This window comes from Cydia pomonella, chromosome 1 (assembly GCF_033807575.1).
Source record: "Cydia pomonella isolate Wapato2018A chromosome 1, ilCydPomo1, whole genome shotgun sequence".
In the NCBI taxonomy this organism is placed as follows: domain Eukaryota; kingdom Metazoa; phylum Arthropoda; class Insecta; order Lepidoptera; family Tortricidae; genus Cydia; species Cydia pomonella.
Window position 1 is genome coordinate 24718201 of NC_084703.1, and position 15361 is coordinate 24733561.

Here is a 15361-nt window from a genome sequence, read left to right on the forward strand (position 1 = left end):
TAGCATACATTCATACTTCAAAACCAAAGTGTCAAATTTTTTTTTCAAGACTATATCATACTCTATTACTAGCAAAATAATTGTAAAATTATAAATTCATGACATTATCTGAACTAAACACAAACTATAAACTTTTCAAACGAAATCACAACAACAACAAGAACACAAGCTACGAGTATATCCATATTAAGCTAAGGTTAAGGGCACCGAAGTCCCGCGAATCTGTTCCGATCACTGCATATAAATAAATATAATGAGGCGTAAAGCAGAGTTGGTATAATGATAGCTTTATATACCATAATTTTAGTGGACAACTTCAAATCGTGAGACCTCCAAACACGGTTGCTGCGTTTGCTAAAAGGAGCAGCTGCATTTGTATTTCATAATCGTGTCAAGGACTGTTGATGGAGTTGCCATTGCCATATGGCAAGGAAGGAGATGATAATGATAAATATAATATGGCAATTATTTGATCTGTTCACGTCATTTTTGTTGACTCGGCCCGTAAATATTAATCGGGCTCACATTCAGCTCGTAGACAACTAGATGCGTAAACCGTAAACGTATAATTCCAGAACGACACGGCGTCGATAAATATAACGTTGCTGAACGTGAACGAGTGGGAGCCGCGGTTCAAGTATCCGCAGTACGAGTTCCGCGTGGAGGCGGCGGAAGGCGCGGGCGGGCTGCTGGCGGTGGGCCGCCTCGACGTGTTCGACGGCGACGCGGGCGACAACGTCACGCTCACGCTTCGCGGCTCCGACGCCAGGTCAGCATACATAACTACTAAAGAACAGACGTATTTCATATAGATTTTCGTACATTGACCCGCCTGTTGCTATCCGTATACCTAGTTGGTTACAAAATTGTGTTACTGCAATAATCTTTATCTACATAAAATATACGAACGAAAGTTGAATAAACTATATATTAAAATGAAGTACACAAAATCAGGTAATATATATTGACAATATCATTCAAAATGGCCTCCTCTGGGCTTGACACAGGCCCTCAAACGACGAGGCCAGTCATCAATAGCGGCACGCACGATTGTCATGTCTAATTCCGTCATTGTCTTAACTATGGCTCGCTTGAGGGAGTCAAGATTTGTGTGGGGTTTAGTACAGGCTTTCTCCTCAATAACCTGCCACATGGCATAATCCAGGGGGCTAAGGTCCGGACTGGAGGACGGCCAGTCTTCGTGGGCAATAAAGTCAATTTTGTTCCTTCGAAACCAGGTTTGAGTTGTTTTTGCCTTATGTGCAGGATCTGAGTCATGTTGAAAGACCCATGGCTGGTTTTGAAATAGGGTGTGGCTTAAGGGCTTCACTATTGGTTCGAGAACGGTTTCCTGGTAAACTTTGGCCCCAGTTTTCACACCTTTTTCACAGAAATGAACCTGTGTTAGCCCTGAGTATGACACACAACCAAATCATCACATAAGAGGGATGATAGCCTCGTTGCACTCTCGGAACAGCCGCAATCGCCTCTTGAATGTTTTTTGCATATACTCTGTCATTCTGGCGGTTACAACATTCTTCAATGGTAAATTTTTTTCATCTGTAAATAGTATTTTTCGGTGGCCATTTTGTGCGTACCGCTTCAATAGCACGCGACTTCTCTTTAGCCTCATAGTCTTTAATCGTCCATTAAGCAAATGACCTTTTTGTCTGCGGTACGCGTGTAGTCCATGGTCTTCATTGATAACTTTTTTTAGGGAGCGTCTCTTCACAGCATCTGTATTTCCAACAAATTTTGCTTCCGGACGGGGTTTCTTGGAATTCTCGCCTTCACTGCCTTTATTAGAGCTGGGGTATAAACGGTGCGTGGTCTTCCAGACCTCTTGCGGTCATCGAAGCTCTAAGTACTAGTGTATCTATTAATTGTGCGATAAACAAAATTGTTTGTTGATTTTTAGGTTTTCAAGCAACTTCAAAGTCATGTTTGGTGGGTGCCCACATTTGTGCAACGCAATTACTGCGACACGATTCTTTTTTAGGCCCCAATTCATTATAGATACGACGAGATAAGCGTTATGTGTGGTATATAATTATAGCTCACAAATCCACCACATTATGTCATTTTTTATTTTTTCGGTAGCATTTGTTTTAACGGAAATAAAGAGGTTGCAAATCGAGTAACAGAACTTAGTAACCAACTAGGTAGAAAGAGTCCCTTCGTTAACTAGTATTAGACTATATAAGTATAAAACAATACTCGCGATCACCATATCCCATACTAATTTACCATGTGAAGCTTAGCCATTTTATAACGTGTGTGACTGATTAATTTTATTTATACTCATCAAATGACCAATTCTACGATCTAACTACATATACCTACCCCCTTATTCATATAACTTTACAAATTTAAATGTTAGTTTAGTTTATTGATGTTCTATTCCTTTCTACAAATGCAGAAGTCGAAATTATAGTTTTAAGATAAATGATTAGTAGCTAATTGAGTTTTGTAGCACGTTTATCAATAACAATATACTGCAATGAGTACTTAAGTCATAGACGTTTTACAAACGGCTTCACGAATTTGGAGGGAGCTTGCATGGTAAGACGAGGTCCCTCGCATATAATATCTATAGATTTTTATCTCTATTGTACCCGTGTGTTTAATTCCATTTATCATTCTTTCGGTCTTCTCATTTGTATCTAAATGCTGAGGCCCATAACATACGTGGTGGTGTCAGATTCGTGTTAGTTGTGGTAGTGTCCCAGGTTACCAGAAAACTTGTTAGTATGTTCAAGTGGTGTTAACTGTTGGTCTTCCGTAGCATGTTCTTCATAAACGACGCCGGCGAGATGTTCATGCGGCAGAACGCGCTGTCGACGCTCAACTCCAGCGTGCTGCACGTCGTGGCTACCGCCATCGACTCGGGCTCCCCGCCGAGACAGGTAACGTTATAATACGACGCTACTGCAGGTGCAGGGGCAGGGAAATGGGGCAGGGAGATTCGATTTTGTCGGACGATGCGACGCTGAGTGCGACAAAGAAGACGAATCCACGAATTGCTATTCCTGCCGAGACCGGGTCAGCATTTCAAGCTATAGGACAGAGTGATATAGTAAGAACCTTACCTTACCTGACCTTACACGTGTCTTTCTTACAAAACCGTCGTGTCCAGTGGTGGGGCAAGACCAAAATTTTATGTGGGCAAGGTACTTTTAGCGAGGCCCTCTGGTGCGTTAGAAATAACGAACATTGTATTAATGTATTTTATCTATTATGTATATCGTCGTTATTCACAACATAAGCCTTATTGAGCTTACTGCCGCACTAGGTCGATTAGTGTGAAATTGTCCCATAATATTTATTGATGTATGTTTCAGACGTCAGTGCCTGTGATCGTGCACGTGGGGGCGCGCCTGCTGGCGCGCGAGCGCGGCGGCGGCGTGCTCATGTTCGCCGGCGCGCTCTCGCTCGGAGCACTCGTGCTGCTAGCGCTGCTGGCGGTGGCGCTCGCATACATCTACCGCAAGTGAGTACTATCCTTTACTTTCTTGAGTTAACCTTTTTGTCTCCGCTCTTACTTAGTTAATTCCTAAGTTATACATACATACATATAATCACGCCTATTTCCCGAAGGGGTAGGCAGAGACCACGGATTTCCACTTGCTACGATCCTGACATACCTCTTTCGCTTCCTTCACTTTCATGACATTCCTCATACACGCTCGGCGGTTTAGGGCGCTCTTGACCTGGCCTTTCTTGAGGATTTCCCCGATTTGATCAGAGAATGTCCGCTGAGGTCTACCCCTTCCAGCTCCCCCTTCTACTTCTCCCTTATACCCCTTCTTTCACTTATTCTTTCCACGTGTCCAAACCATCTCAACATACCTTTCTCAATTTTTGTCACTACATCTTCGTTCAGTCCACACTTTTCCCTTATCGCACTGTTATTTATTATAAGTTTAGTTATTTTGACAGTAATAGAGACGCAGTTCACTATAATATTTTTTGTAATAAATTTATTAAAATGAATTTATAACAGTCCTGTAGTAGCATCATAATTTGTCGCAACTCAGTGAGTTTTGGGGTTCCGTACCCAAAGGGTAAAACGGGACCCTGTTACTAAGACTCCGCTGTCCGTCCGTCTGTCACCACACCAGCCTGTATCTCATGAACCGTGATAGTTAGACAGTTAACATTTTCACTGATGATTTATTTCTTTTGCCGCTATAACAACAAATACTAAAAAAGCTCGGAATTCTCGGTGGGCGAGTTTGACTCGCACTTGTCCGGTTTTTAATTACCTCGTCAATAATGGTTGACTTGTATAGAATGCCATTTGGCATTTAACCCTCCATTTGAACATTTTTCTTTATTTGTTCGTCCAATTAAATTTAAATAATTAATTTGCGCGTATTATTAAATTACCCGTACGTGAAGTGATTAAATTGTGTACAGTCGGCGTTCGAAATCGTCCCCAAGTGCAGCCCCGAGCAAGAGCAACTTCGTGGTGCCGGAGAAGCCCTTGCCGCCGGCGGGCGCGCTGGGCGCTGCGAGCTCCGGCTCGCTGCTCAGCGTTAGCGCCGGCGCCAGCACCATCCTTGCCAATTCCACCAGCAGCCTCGACCTACGTGACCCCGCCGCCACGCACTCCAGAAGTCAGTACTTCGTCACAGCTATGTTACAACACAATACCACTTACATAAATATACCACAGGATAAGTTAATAAGATTTATATCATAAGAAAAAATACAGTTTGATTAGCAACGCGATACATTTCAATAAATTACAAATGTTTCTTGTGGCACGATGGTTGTCGATTTGCGTGCGCGTGCACATTGTGGCGTGTAAATACATGTCGTGCGCACATGGGTACGGTACTATTTAAAACGATTTCCGTACTATGGCATACCTGACCTACTACCTAGTTGGTTACTAAGTCTAGTCTGTTACTCGATTTGCAACCTCTTTATTTCCGTTAAAACAAATGCTACCGAAAAAATAAAAAATGACAATGTGGTGGATTTGTGAGCTATAATAATATACCACACATAACGCTTATCTCGTCGTATCTATAATGAACTGGGGCCTAAAAGAGAATCGTGTCGCAGTAATTGCGTTGCACAAATGTGGGCACCCGCCAAACATGATTTTGAAGTTGCTTGAAAACCTAAAAATCAACAATCAATTTGTTTATCGCACAATTAATAAATACACTAGTACTTAGAGCTTCGATGACCGCAAGAGGTCTGGAAGACCACGCACCGTTCGGACCCCAGCTCTAATAAAAGCAGTGAAGGCGAGAATTGCAAGAAACCCCGTCCGGAAGCAAAAGTTGTTGGCAATACAGATGTCTGTGAAGAGAAGCTCCCTAAAAAAAGTTATCAATGAAGACCATGGACTACACGCTTACCGCAGACAAAAAGGTCATTTGCTTAATGGACGATTAAAGACTATGAGGCTAGAGAGAAGTCGCGTGCTATTGAAGCGGTAAGGCAAAAACAACTCAGGCCTGGTTTCGAAGGGACAAAATTGACTTTATTGCCCACGAAGACTGGCCGTCCTCCAGCCCGGACCTTAACCCCCTGGATTATGCCATATGGCAGATTATTGAGGAGAAAGCCTGTACTAAACCCCACGCAAATCTTGACTCCCTCAAGCGGGCCATAGTTAAGACAATGACGGAATTAGACATGACAATCGTGCGTGCCGCTATTGATGACTGGCCTCGTCGTTTGAGGGCCTGTGTCAAGGCCAGAGGTGGCCATTTGAATGATATTGTCATATGTGATTCCTGATTTTTTGTTCTTCATTTTAATATATAGTTTATTCAACTTTCGGTCGTATATTTTATGTAGATAAAGATTATTGCAGTAACACAATTTAGTAACCAACTAGGTAGTAGGTACTAATATTTCGTTTTTTAGCATTAACAAGAACTCCTCAGAAGTAAGCGTGCAAATTAATTTTTAAAATTGTTAAAAATAATGGAACTATCTAAATAGGTGTAGCATGTTTAATACTTATAATTTACTTTTAAAAAACCGCTTTAGTACACGGTTACGGTCACGGTTAATCAAATAAATCAGCCAAGAGCATGTCGGGCCATGCTCATAGTTACAGAATGGTAACTATGAGCATGGCCCGACAATGCTCTGGGTTGCAATGGGTTTACATTCTAATCTTAATGCTGTCCACCTACACCTCGAGACAGCAAAGCCAGCCCTGCTCTTTTTGACCGAGACGCAGATATCGTCTCCAGATATCTGGGTACGAACTGGAACATTCCTTTTCGCCTAGGGCTGGGGTGTGCGTGTACGTCAGGGACGATATCTGTTCTCGCCGCCTCAGTAATCTTGTGAAGGAAGGGACCTTTCCACGTTATGGCTGCGTATAGACAACGATGACCATCCCCGCGTCTATTCGTGCCTTTATAGGTCCCATAGCGGTGACGCCGAAACTGACCGACTCATCGAGCAGATTCTAACGGCTGCAGACTCTGTGCAGCAACAGATTCCATCCGCTGAGATCATTATACTTGGTGATTTTAATGCCCACAACGCCGAATGGCTTGGCTCTAGCAAGACTGATCGTGATCATGCGGGTAGATCTGTTTATAACTCGGTTACTTTTGACACAATTGGTTACTGCGCCTACGCGAATCCCAGATGTGGAAGGCTATGTACCTTCCCTGTTGGACCTTCTGCTGACCTCTCATCCGGCTGACTACAGTGTAGCCGTGTGTGGCACTATAGGTCAGCAGATTGGGACGGGATGCGGTCCTTCTATGCATCCTACCCTTGGAGGCAAGTTTGCTTCACGCCGGATGATCCCAACGTCATTGCTGATTCTCTTGCTGACGTGGTGGGAATGGAGGTTTTCATTCCATCTTCTGTGGTTCACGTTTGGTCGTTCCTGCAAAAAGGCCTCTCGCCGAAAGCACGAGTGTTACCAAGCCTGGGTAGATGCATCCCGTACTGCCGTACAAAACCTTAACAAGTTATATACCTAAACCTTCCTCAAGAATCACTCTATTGATAGATGAAAGTCGTATAAAAAACCCGTTCAGTAGTTTTTAGTTTTGGAGTAGTTTTATAAGTGTAGCATTGACGTTTTCCCCTAGACTTGCGGACGCTAGGTTGCGTGACAGTCGTGCACATAGCGAATACACTCACTAATCTGCGATCGATGCTATTAAGCTTAGAATATATTTAAAAATGGAAAAATTACTGCCGTGGTTGAGACTTGAACTCACGGCCTCTCGATCGATACTCCAGCGCTCTGCCATCTGAGCCACGAAGACCTCATCCAGTCAGCAAATTGTCCCGCCATATGGGTCTAGGGGACCCTAGCGACATCTACCGTAAGATCGTTACATTTCTTAGACAGCTACCGGAGTTCGAAGTCATATTGAAAATTCACCAGTTACGATGCGCTACCCATATTAAATGAATTTTTAACAAGCAGAAACGTCTGCGATCGATGCTATTATAACATGCTAGTTCATTGAGCAAGCTCTTTATTTTTTTTTGTGAAAATTGCGTCGCTGTTGGAATATTTAATATCGATTGGAATACGATTATACAATTTGGGTCCGAAGACACCGAGAGAAGCACGAGTCTCGGCCAGTCGTCGTCGCGGGGGCGCTAGGAGATTTATTTTTTGCGCGACAGTTTTCGCTTCTGAAGCCGTACGCCGAGTATTTATGGAGCTCTCAGATACTGGGCAGAGTCAATATATTATAACGTTTGAAAAGATCTCTTGCGGGGTGATCAGCTGGAACGCGCGCGATAATTCGCAATGCTCGTTTCTGAAGCTTGAATGGTCTATAACGGTCAGGAGTGGTGGCCCATAGATCCGCTCCTTGTATCAAGATGTATTAAAGATACCTGCTCGTAATATTCTAGTATAGTCCTCCATGTCGTGTCCGACAACGGCGACCTTTCCAATTTCCTCTGATGAGCACGTGTATGGCTCACCAAACAAAACCGAACTTAGTCTGAAATGTCCGGTTGCACTGTGCACAATAAAGCCGCCCTTGGTCGTTATATGTGCGCGCGTAGGACGGCTTCGGTCGACACTTCCGTTGAAGGCGCTAAATATTCTAGTAGGAAAGTACTAAAGTAGTTCTAGTATTACTGTGATGTGATATGACTGAAATGATAATAAGATGTAATTGGTCATACCAGATGCAACGGTGTCACGGCACTCGGCGCGGGTCCCGAAGGCCAAGGTGGCGCCGGCGCCGCCCGAGGTGCCGAGCGTGGCGCTCATGTCGGACCACCTGCAGCGCGCCGGCGGCCGCTCCGGCGTGGCCTGGCCCAGCGCCACCATACCCGCGCGCGTCAAGAAACTCAGCTGGGACGACGGAGACCAGGTATTAGAGCCCCTCAATAAACGCATTAAAAGTCTTGCTGGGTATATGTGAGAGATACTCTGTGGCCCACGGGCTCAAATATAATGTCAAGAAGAGTGAGATCTTAGTCTTTAAGTCTGGTACTAAAACGTATTCTATACCACCTATTAACCTAGAGTACCTAGACGGTTCTCCTCTTCAGACAGTTACAAAATTTAAATATTTGGGCCATTGGGTTACAGACACTCTAAAAGATAATGAAGACCTGGAGAGGGAACGCAGAGCACTATCGGTTAGGGGTAACATGTTGTCACGCAGGTTTGCTCGCTGTTCCCGTGAGGTAAAAATTACATTATTTAAAACCTACTGCCAAAACCTGTACACGTGCAACCTGTGGAGCAACTACACCCAAAAAACCTTTAGTGCTCTGCGTGTCCAGTACAACAACGCTTTCAGGGGTTTATTGGGGCTGCCCTGGCGCTGCAGCGCGTCAGCAATGTTCGCTGAGTGGAGCACAGACGGCTTCCACGCAGTGCTGCGGAAGAGGGTGGCGTCCCTGTGGGACCGCGTGCGGGGCAGCACCAACACTCTCCTGAGGGTGATTGCGGAAAGGGTGGATAGCCCTCTTATAACCAGACCTCGGACAGAGTGAGCCATTTTTACGTCATTAATGTCAAGTGTAGATGTTAATATAGATATGCCTCAAGATGAAATATTAAAAAGAATTCATGAATAATAATTAAACAAAAATGACAGTGCATTATGTACAAAACGAGTAAGTATTATTTATTTATTCAAATTTTTCTTTGTTATTGGTTATTGTAATAAAGAACTATAATTTTTTCTAGATTTTCAATTTTCAACGCACTTCTTCTTGAGTTTAATATCCACTTATAGATGGAAAAAGACCTTTCTACTTCCACTGAAGTGAGCGGAGTGAAGTTGTACATTAAAATACCGTCCACATCTGTTCCTTCCGAAATTTTTTCAGCATAGTCCCTAAACAGATCTAAGTCTGGGTTTCTAGCTATGACGTCTTCTAATTTCTGACTGACAGAAGCAGACGAAGACCAGCTTATAAAATAATATGCTTATCATTTAAAGAGGCTTGCTATACAATTAATTTGTTTTGCTAGTTATGTAAAGATCTAAATAGAATAATTTAATTCGTTATTCAATTACATCACATCTGCCATTGAATGACTACGTAGGTATGTCCATATTATGCAAACTCTTAAAACAGCTCACCCTGTCCGAGGTCTGCTTATAACTCACTGGATGACAATGCATGTTAGATCCAATGAGCATTATGTGTTCCACTAACATTAATGTTAACTTTATTTTTAAGATTTCTCTTGTTATTTTACTAACACAGTCTTGTAGACAAAAATATGGATACTTGGTGTCTGAATTAAATATTTTCATTTCATTTCATTTCATTAGGATTTTTTATTGAATAAATTATAAATTGTAATTATTTTCACCCACATTCATGTTGATATTTAACTCTAGTGTAACCATAATGTATTGTAAATGTGTTGTATCGTATGATCTTGTATCTCTTGTGTAATCCTATCGAAAAATCGAGCAGCTAGAAAAAAATATGCGAAAGAACATCTTTCTTGGACTGCGGAAATGTGGGAAAAGGTAATCTGGAGCGATGAGTCCAAGTTATTACTGTTCGGAACAGATGGAATTACCTACGTACCACGTCCCGAGAATGCTCGCTATGACCCCAAGTATCAGCTCCCTACAGTCAAACACGGCCGCGGCTCCCTTATGGTGTCGGGCTGTTTCAGTGCAATTGGAGTTGGTCCTTTACATCGAATAAACGGCATTATGACGAAGGAAGTTTATGAAGGAATATTACAAGATATGTTTCTTCCCTGAGCACGCCAAAATTTCGGCAGAGCGTTTATGTTTCACCAAGATAATGACCCGAAACATTCGTCTAATCTTGTTAAACAATGGTTCAAAAAGCGTAGAGTGAGGGTTTTGGAATGGCCCAGTCAAAGTCCGGACTTGATTCCTATAGAAAACTTATGGAAGGAGCAGGGTCGTCATGTGAGTGCAAGAAATGCAAGAAATGTCAACGAAAGATTTGAACAATTAAAGGAAGAGTGGGAACGCATTCCAAGTTCTTTCCTCGCGAAGTTGATTGCATCACTGCCCCGAAGATGCCAAGCTGTTCTTGATGCAAAGGGATACCAAGTACTAATCTAATATTTTTGTCAGTGCAGAATCTGTAATTTTTGTTGTTTTCTTTATTAATAAACCACTTTTACCTATATTTCGAGTATTAGCTAATTTATGTACTTTTTAATAAACTCGTACAAAACGAGTTTCTTATAGGTATGGTGTCATACAAATGTAGAATATGATTTTACTCTCCATCTAAAGGACTTTCACATGATAATCGTTTAGGCAGCCTTAGTCGTTCTCATAAAAAAAAAAACTAAAAAAAACACAAGTATGATAGATAATTTTCCGCTACTGTATGTCTATGCTCAGTATTAGGAAACATCACGTCAAGTACGGTTATCGTGACTGATTAAAATGAAATTAAGTAGATGAAGTCAGTTATTTGTTGATAAAAATGATAAACAAATAACATTTAATTTCTTTAACATGCCTAGTAGCAGTCTGTGTGATTGTTCCTGCAGATATTAGGTAAGTTTGTAAATGCGTGATAATCGTTTCTAATAGATATTCTGGTAACGCAACCATGTTTACAGTACATTACTGCTGATAAAATTTTCAAAAATTATAACTTAAAAAACATCTTAATTAATGATTACACTAATGAGTTCTATGTCTGGTTTAATTTATCGCCCGTTTTTTTACGTTTATTTACACACTGTATTTGTTTGTCAATCATTGTGTACGTCACAATCAAATATTTGCATGCAAGACCTTAACACTAACGTAATATGTATTACTATATAATACTTCGAAATAACTCTAAACACAATTTTCATTTCTGCTATACAACGGCGTGAATCTGTTGCGTCGTCTGCTCCGGCGTAGGATTCAGCAAGTCGCCACTTGCCCCGAAAACGCCAGAAAACTGCAACCGTCGGCCACTCGCTGCAGTTGCTTACTAGCATTGATCATTTACTCACTCGCTGGCATTGCATCTGATGACTAGACCATGTTGTCTTCGCGAATTATTAATTTAGTTAATTTATTTTGTTGTTGACAGGGAAGCGGTGAAGCAGAGGTCAACGAAGCAACCAACCCGGCCGTAGCCGAGCACATGAACCTTACCGTCTACTTTTAAGTCTTTTGATAGTCGGCTTTGGGGGTCAGTCTGTCCTTCGAAATATCCATCTAATTGTTTATTATCACATGGATAGTTCGTGTTATTGCTGTTATTAGCTCCAAACATGTTTAATCTGGCAGAAACAATTAAACTTGTTTTATCTACACACATATCATAAACACTCTATGATGCCTTCAAATCCGTATATAATGGACAATATCACGTGAAACTGTTTTATAACAACAAATTTCTTATCTGTGATAATGTACTTATTACTTCATAACTACATCAAAATCGATTTGGTTATGCATTCAAATTTGGAACATCTCTAAAATTCGATTTGACCTCTATTCTAATATCAGTCGAGATGCCTTTGTGTTCGAAATGAAATGTCAATTGCATACAATTTTGACATATCTCGCGTGTTAGTTTGTATCGAATGATACGGAAATATGCCCCAGACTCTAGTTTGTCTCTGAATTAAAAAGAAAACTACATGTGTGTAAAAAGTTTTCATTTACCGCCATTTGACGTACAGTTTATATTTTAATTCGTTTTAAGTATAAAATGAATATGTTTTGTTGTTTTTAAGGTAACTATAGCAAAAGTTTCGTGTAAAATAAGCGATAAAAATATTTCGATGACGCCACCCTATATCCGCGAGTTCCGCTAAGAGAGCAATAATTTGGCAACGACGCCCCTACGGAGGCTATAATTTGGGTTAATAATTTCATAGAAAGTTTATAATATGTGTGTAGATAAAATACGAGTAGTGTATGTAACTGTACATAATTAGGCATTAAAACACTCGTGTGATTTTTTTAAGAAACTCACTTCGTTTGTTTCTTAAACCCACAGTATTTTAATGCCTTTTATTATGTAGCAGTCACATAAACTACTATTACAGTACATATGGTCCTACTTTACCGCACTAGTGCGAAAATTAGCATATTACGTTACTGTGTCGAACATTTAAAGGGCCATATGTACTGTAAAACGTACGATACATGTGCGAATAGGTAATTCGCAACTCGTGTCAATTTAAAACACTCTTCGGTCGTGTTTTAATTTATCGCCACTGATTTCGAATTTCCTATTTTTCGCACTTGTATCGTAATGTACTAATTACAGCATTGAGAAATAGAAAAATAATGATTTAACATTACCGTGTTGCGGATAAATCTGTCTTACCAATCATATAGATACAACAATTACAAGCTTTGAAATCTGTATGCGGTTGGGTCATAGGTTTTATTTATGGAAATATTTTTTTTTGTCGAATTTTTCACATTGGTGAGAGTAAAAATTTTACCATGTAGGTATCACAAATTATATATGTAATGATAATGATCATCATCATTATTTAGTAAGCCGTAAAATATTTTGTTAGGGTAACAAATGTAAAGAAATTCAATATTTAAGCTGTTTCCTGTAAACATTGTATCTATGACTCGGTTGGGTACTTGCACGTTATCAAGTTAAGTACTTATAAGTACATTATTTTAAACGCTGTGATATATTTTCTTGGAACTAGCAACTTCTCATAAATGAGGTGCTCTGATACATGTACAATTTAAATTACCAAGAAAATACTACTGTAAACGAGGTGTTATGTTAATAAAAAAAAAAAAACTACGCAATTAAGACTAAATCATGAATTTGCGCCGTAGAGAGCACTTCTCGTATTTACTTTAAAATGCATGCAGTAGCAAATTGTTTTGATGTGGGACTAAGTAGCGGAATCCCCTTGTCAGGCAAGTACCCCATATTGTTTTTAATGCATCAAGAAGATTACCTCTAACCAAATGTTCGTGTAAAATATTTTATGTATTTATATAATTGTAAGTTTTTTTAAGACCAAGCGGTAAATGGATATTGTTGTCATAGTATTATAGTGTATTTAGATTTTTGTTGTTACATTTAAGTCAACGCGTTACTTTATTTGTAAGGTTTGCTTTAGGTGAAGCCAACATATCCGCATGAAGACAACAAACATTTTATATTATATTTTCCTTTCTGTGTATTTCTATATACAGATATTCTTCGATTTTCTTTAGGTTACTGATATTTAGAAATGAATGGATTATACGTTCCTATAGTTCCAAAACACGTACAGTCAGCATCAAATGGATAGTGACGGCCGAAGTGTCTGAATTAGAATGACAGAGAAAAATGCTCGCAATAAAGAACTTCGATTTTCGCGGTTATAGCCAAGTGTCAAACCGTGAGTTGTGACGTCATCAGAATCTTCAATGTCGTTTCGACTTGGGTCACGTGACGTGTGTTAAAAGACATTTAACTTCAATATTTATAAAAATATGCTCATAGAGGTCCACTAAAGGTAGTTTAACATGTTCTTATAATCCATAAGAATTTATTGGGATACTATTCTGCCCTAAGATTTGTAGATGGAAACAACCCTATTAAACACTCCTACATTTCGATAAGAATGCACGTCTTTAATTCTATAGTTTAAAAAAATCTATACTGTGTACCTTACGATATATTCAGAATTCCGTTTTTAGGGTTCTGTGCCAACAAGATTCTTTAATTTACTAAGCCACCGCACAAAAGACCGTATCTCAAGTAAGCGAAATAGATAGGCAATAGAGTTGGCTGGTCATATATTTTCACAGATGGCGCCAGTATTGTCTAATTATGATCTAATTGGAGTAAAAGAGAAAAATTCAAACTTCGGTGTTCGCGGTAGGACCTCAGGTTTCTCAGTCACTCCTAATAATAGTGTCAAATTATTCATGGTTTTGGTATTTTATGCCACTGGCAAGCTCAGGATTAATGTGTATTGAATAACGTATTAAAAACGACGCTTCTATTTTAAATCTTAGTTTCAATCAAACTAATTTTTTTGCCTAACTCTGGCCCCATGCAACAAGAAGCATGAAACTTATGCGTGATTTTACAGATACAATATTTATAGAAATATCACAATTGATTTTAGAACAATTACTGATACGGCTTGTGTTGTATCCCTACTCAATACTCATATCTACAATACAACTACATTGACATATACAATACGATTGAGAACATCGAATGAAGGCAGCATCTCTAGTGCTTTCTTCGCTGCTGATATTTTGACATATTACTTCAAGTACCTGGGCGACCGAGCTTTGCTCGGTTATAACTATTTATTGTAATATGGTGGTGTATAGAACTACATTTTTTTACTAAATTAAACTTGTCTAAAACAATAAAAATTAAAAAAAAATATATAAACTTGAACATATAAAAATAAAACAAAAGTTAGTCACCGGGCGAGATTCGAACCTGTAACACTCCTTTAGCAGTCCGCGTCTTAACCCGCTGGACCAGACGGACAGTGGCCGGCAACACGAAATTAGCGACCATATTCTGCGTCGAAAGAAAAACGCATGAAAACTCGAAAACACGCGTTTTCCCAAACATAAGACTAATCTAGATCGATTGTTTACCCCCAAAAACCCCCATATACCAAATTTCAGCAAAATCGTTAGAGTCGTTTCCGAGATCTCGGAAATATATATATATATATATATATATATATATATATATATATATATATATATATATATATATATATACAAGAATTGCTCGTTTAAAGGTATAAGATAAGATATTGAGACTAATGTCATATTTCACATATGGGCAAGAACGCGAAAAGTAGACACTGCTTCAAAGTTTAGTATCGATTTTTTTTTGCAGAATATCCTTTGGTATTTCGCTTAATATAATATCTCCAATAATTCTTTTTCCTGAAAATCGTAAAAGTTTTCACGAAAAA

At 39.8% G+C, this 15361-nt stretch overlaps 1 protein-coding gene across 2 annotated transcripts in view; it reads left to right on the top strand.

The window, feature by feature from the left end:
- LOC133518621 (protocadherin beta-16) overlaps positions 1 to 14893 on the top strand; it is a 104747-nt gene extending 89854 nt beyond the window's left edge. For both annotated transcript variants that reach the window (XM_061852299.1, XM_061852306.1), the window contains 6 exons: positions 576 to 769; positions 2786 to 2906; positions 3342 to 3490; positions 4420 to 4619; positions 8152 to 8339; positions 11521 to 14893. In XM_061852299.1, coding sequence (XP_061708283.1) covers positions 576 to 769; positions 2786 to 2906; positions 3342 to 3490; positions 4420 to 4619; positions 8152 to 8339; positions 11521 to 11598 — 930 coding nt within the window. In that variant the 3' untranslated portion in view covers positions 11599 to 14893. The remainder of the gene's footprint in view (positions 1 to 575; positions 770 to 2785; positions 2907 to 3341; positions 3491 to 4419; positions 4620 to 8151; positions 8340 to 11520) is intronic.
- Positions 14894 to 15361: the final 468 nt, after the last annotated feature.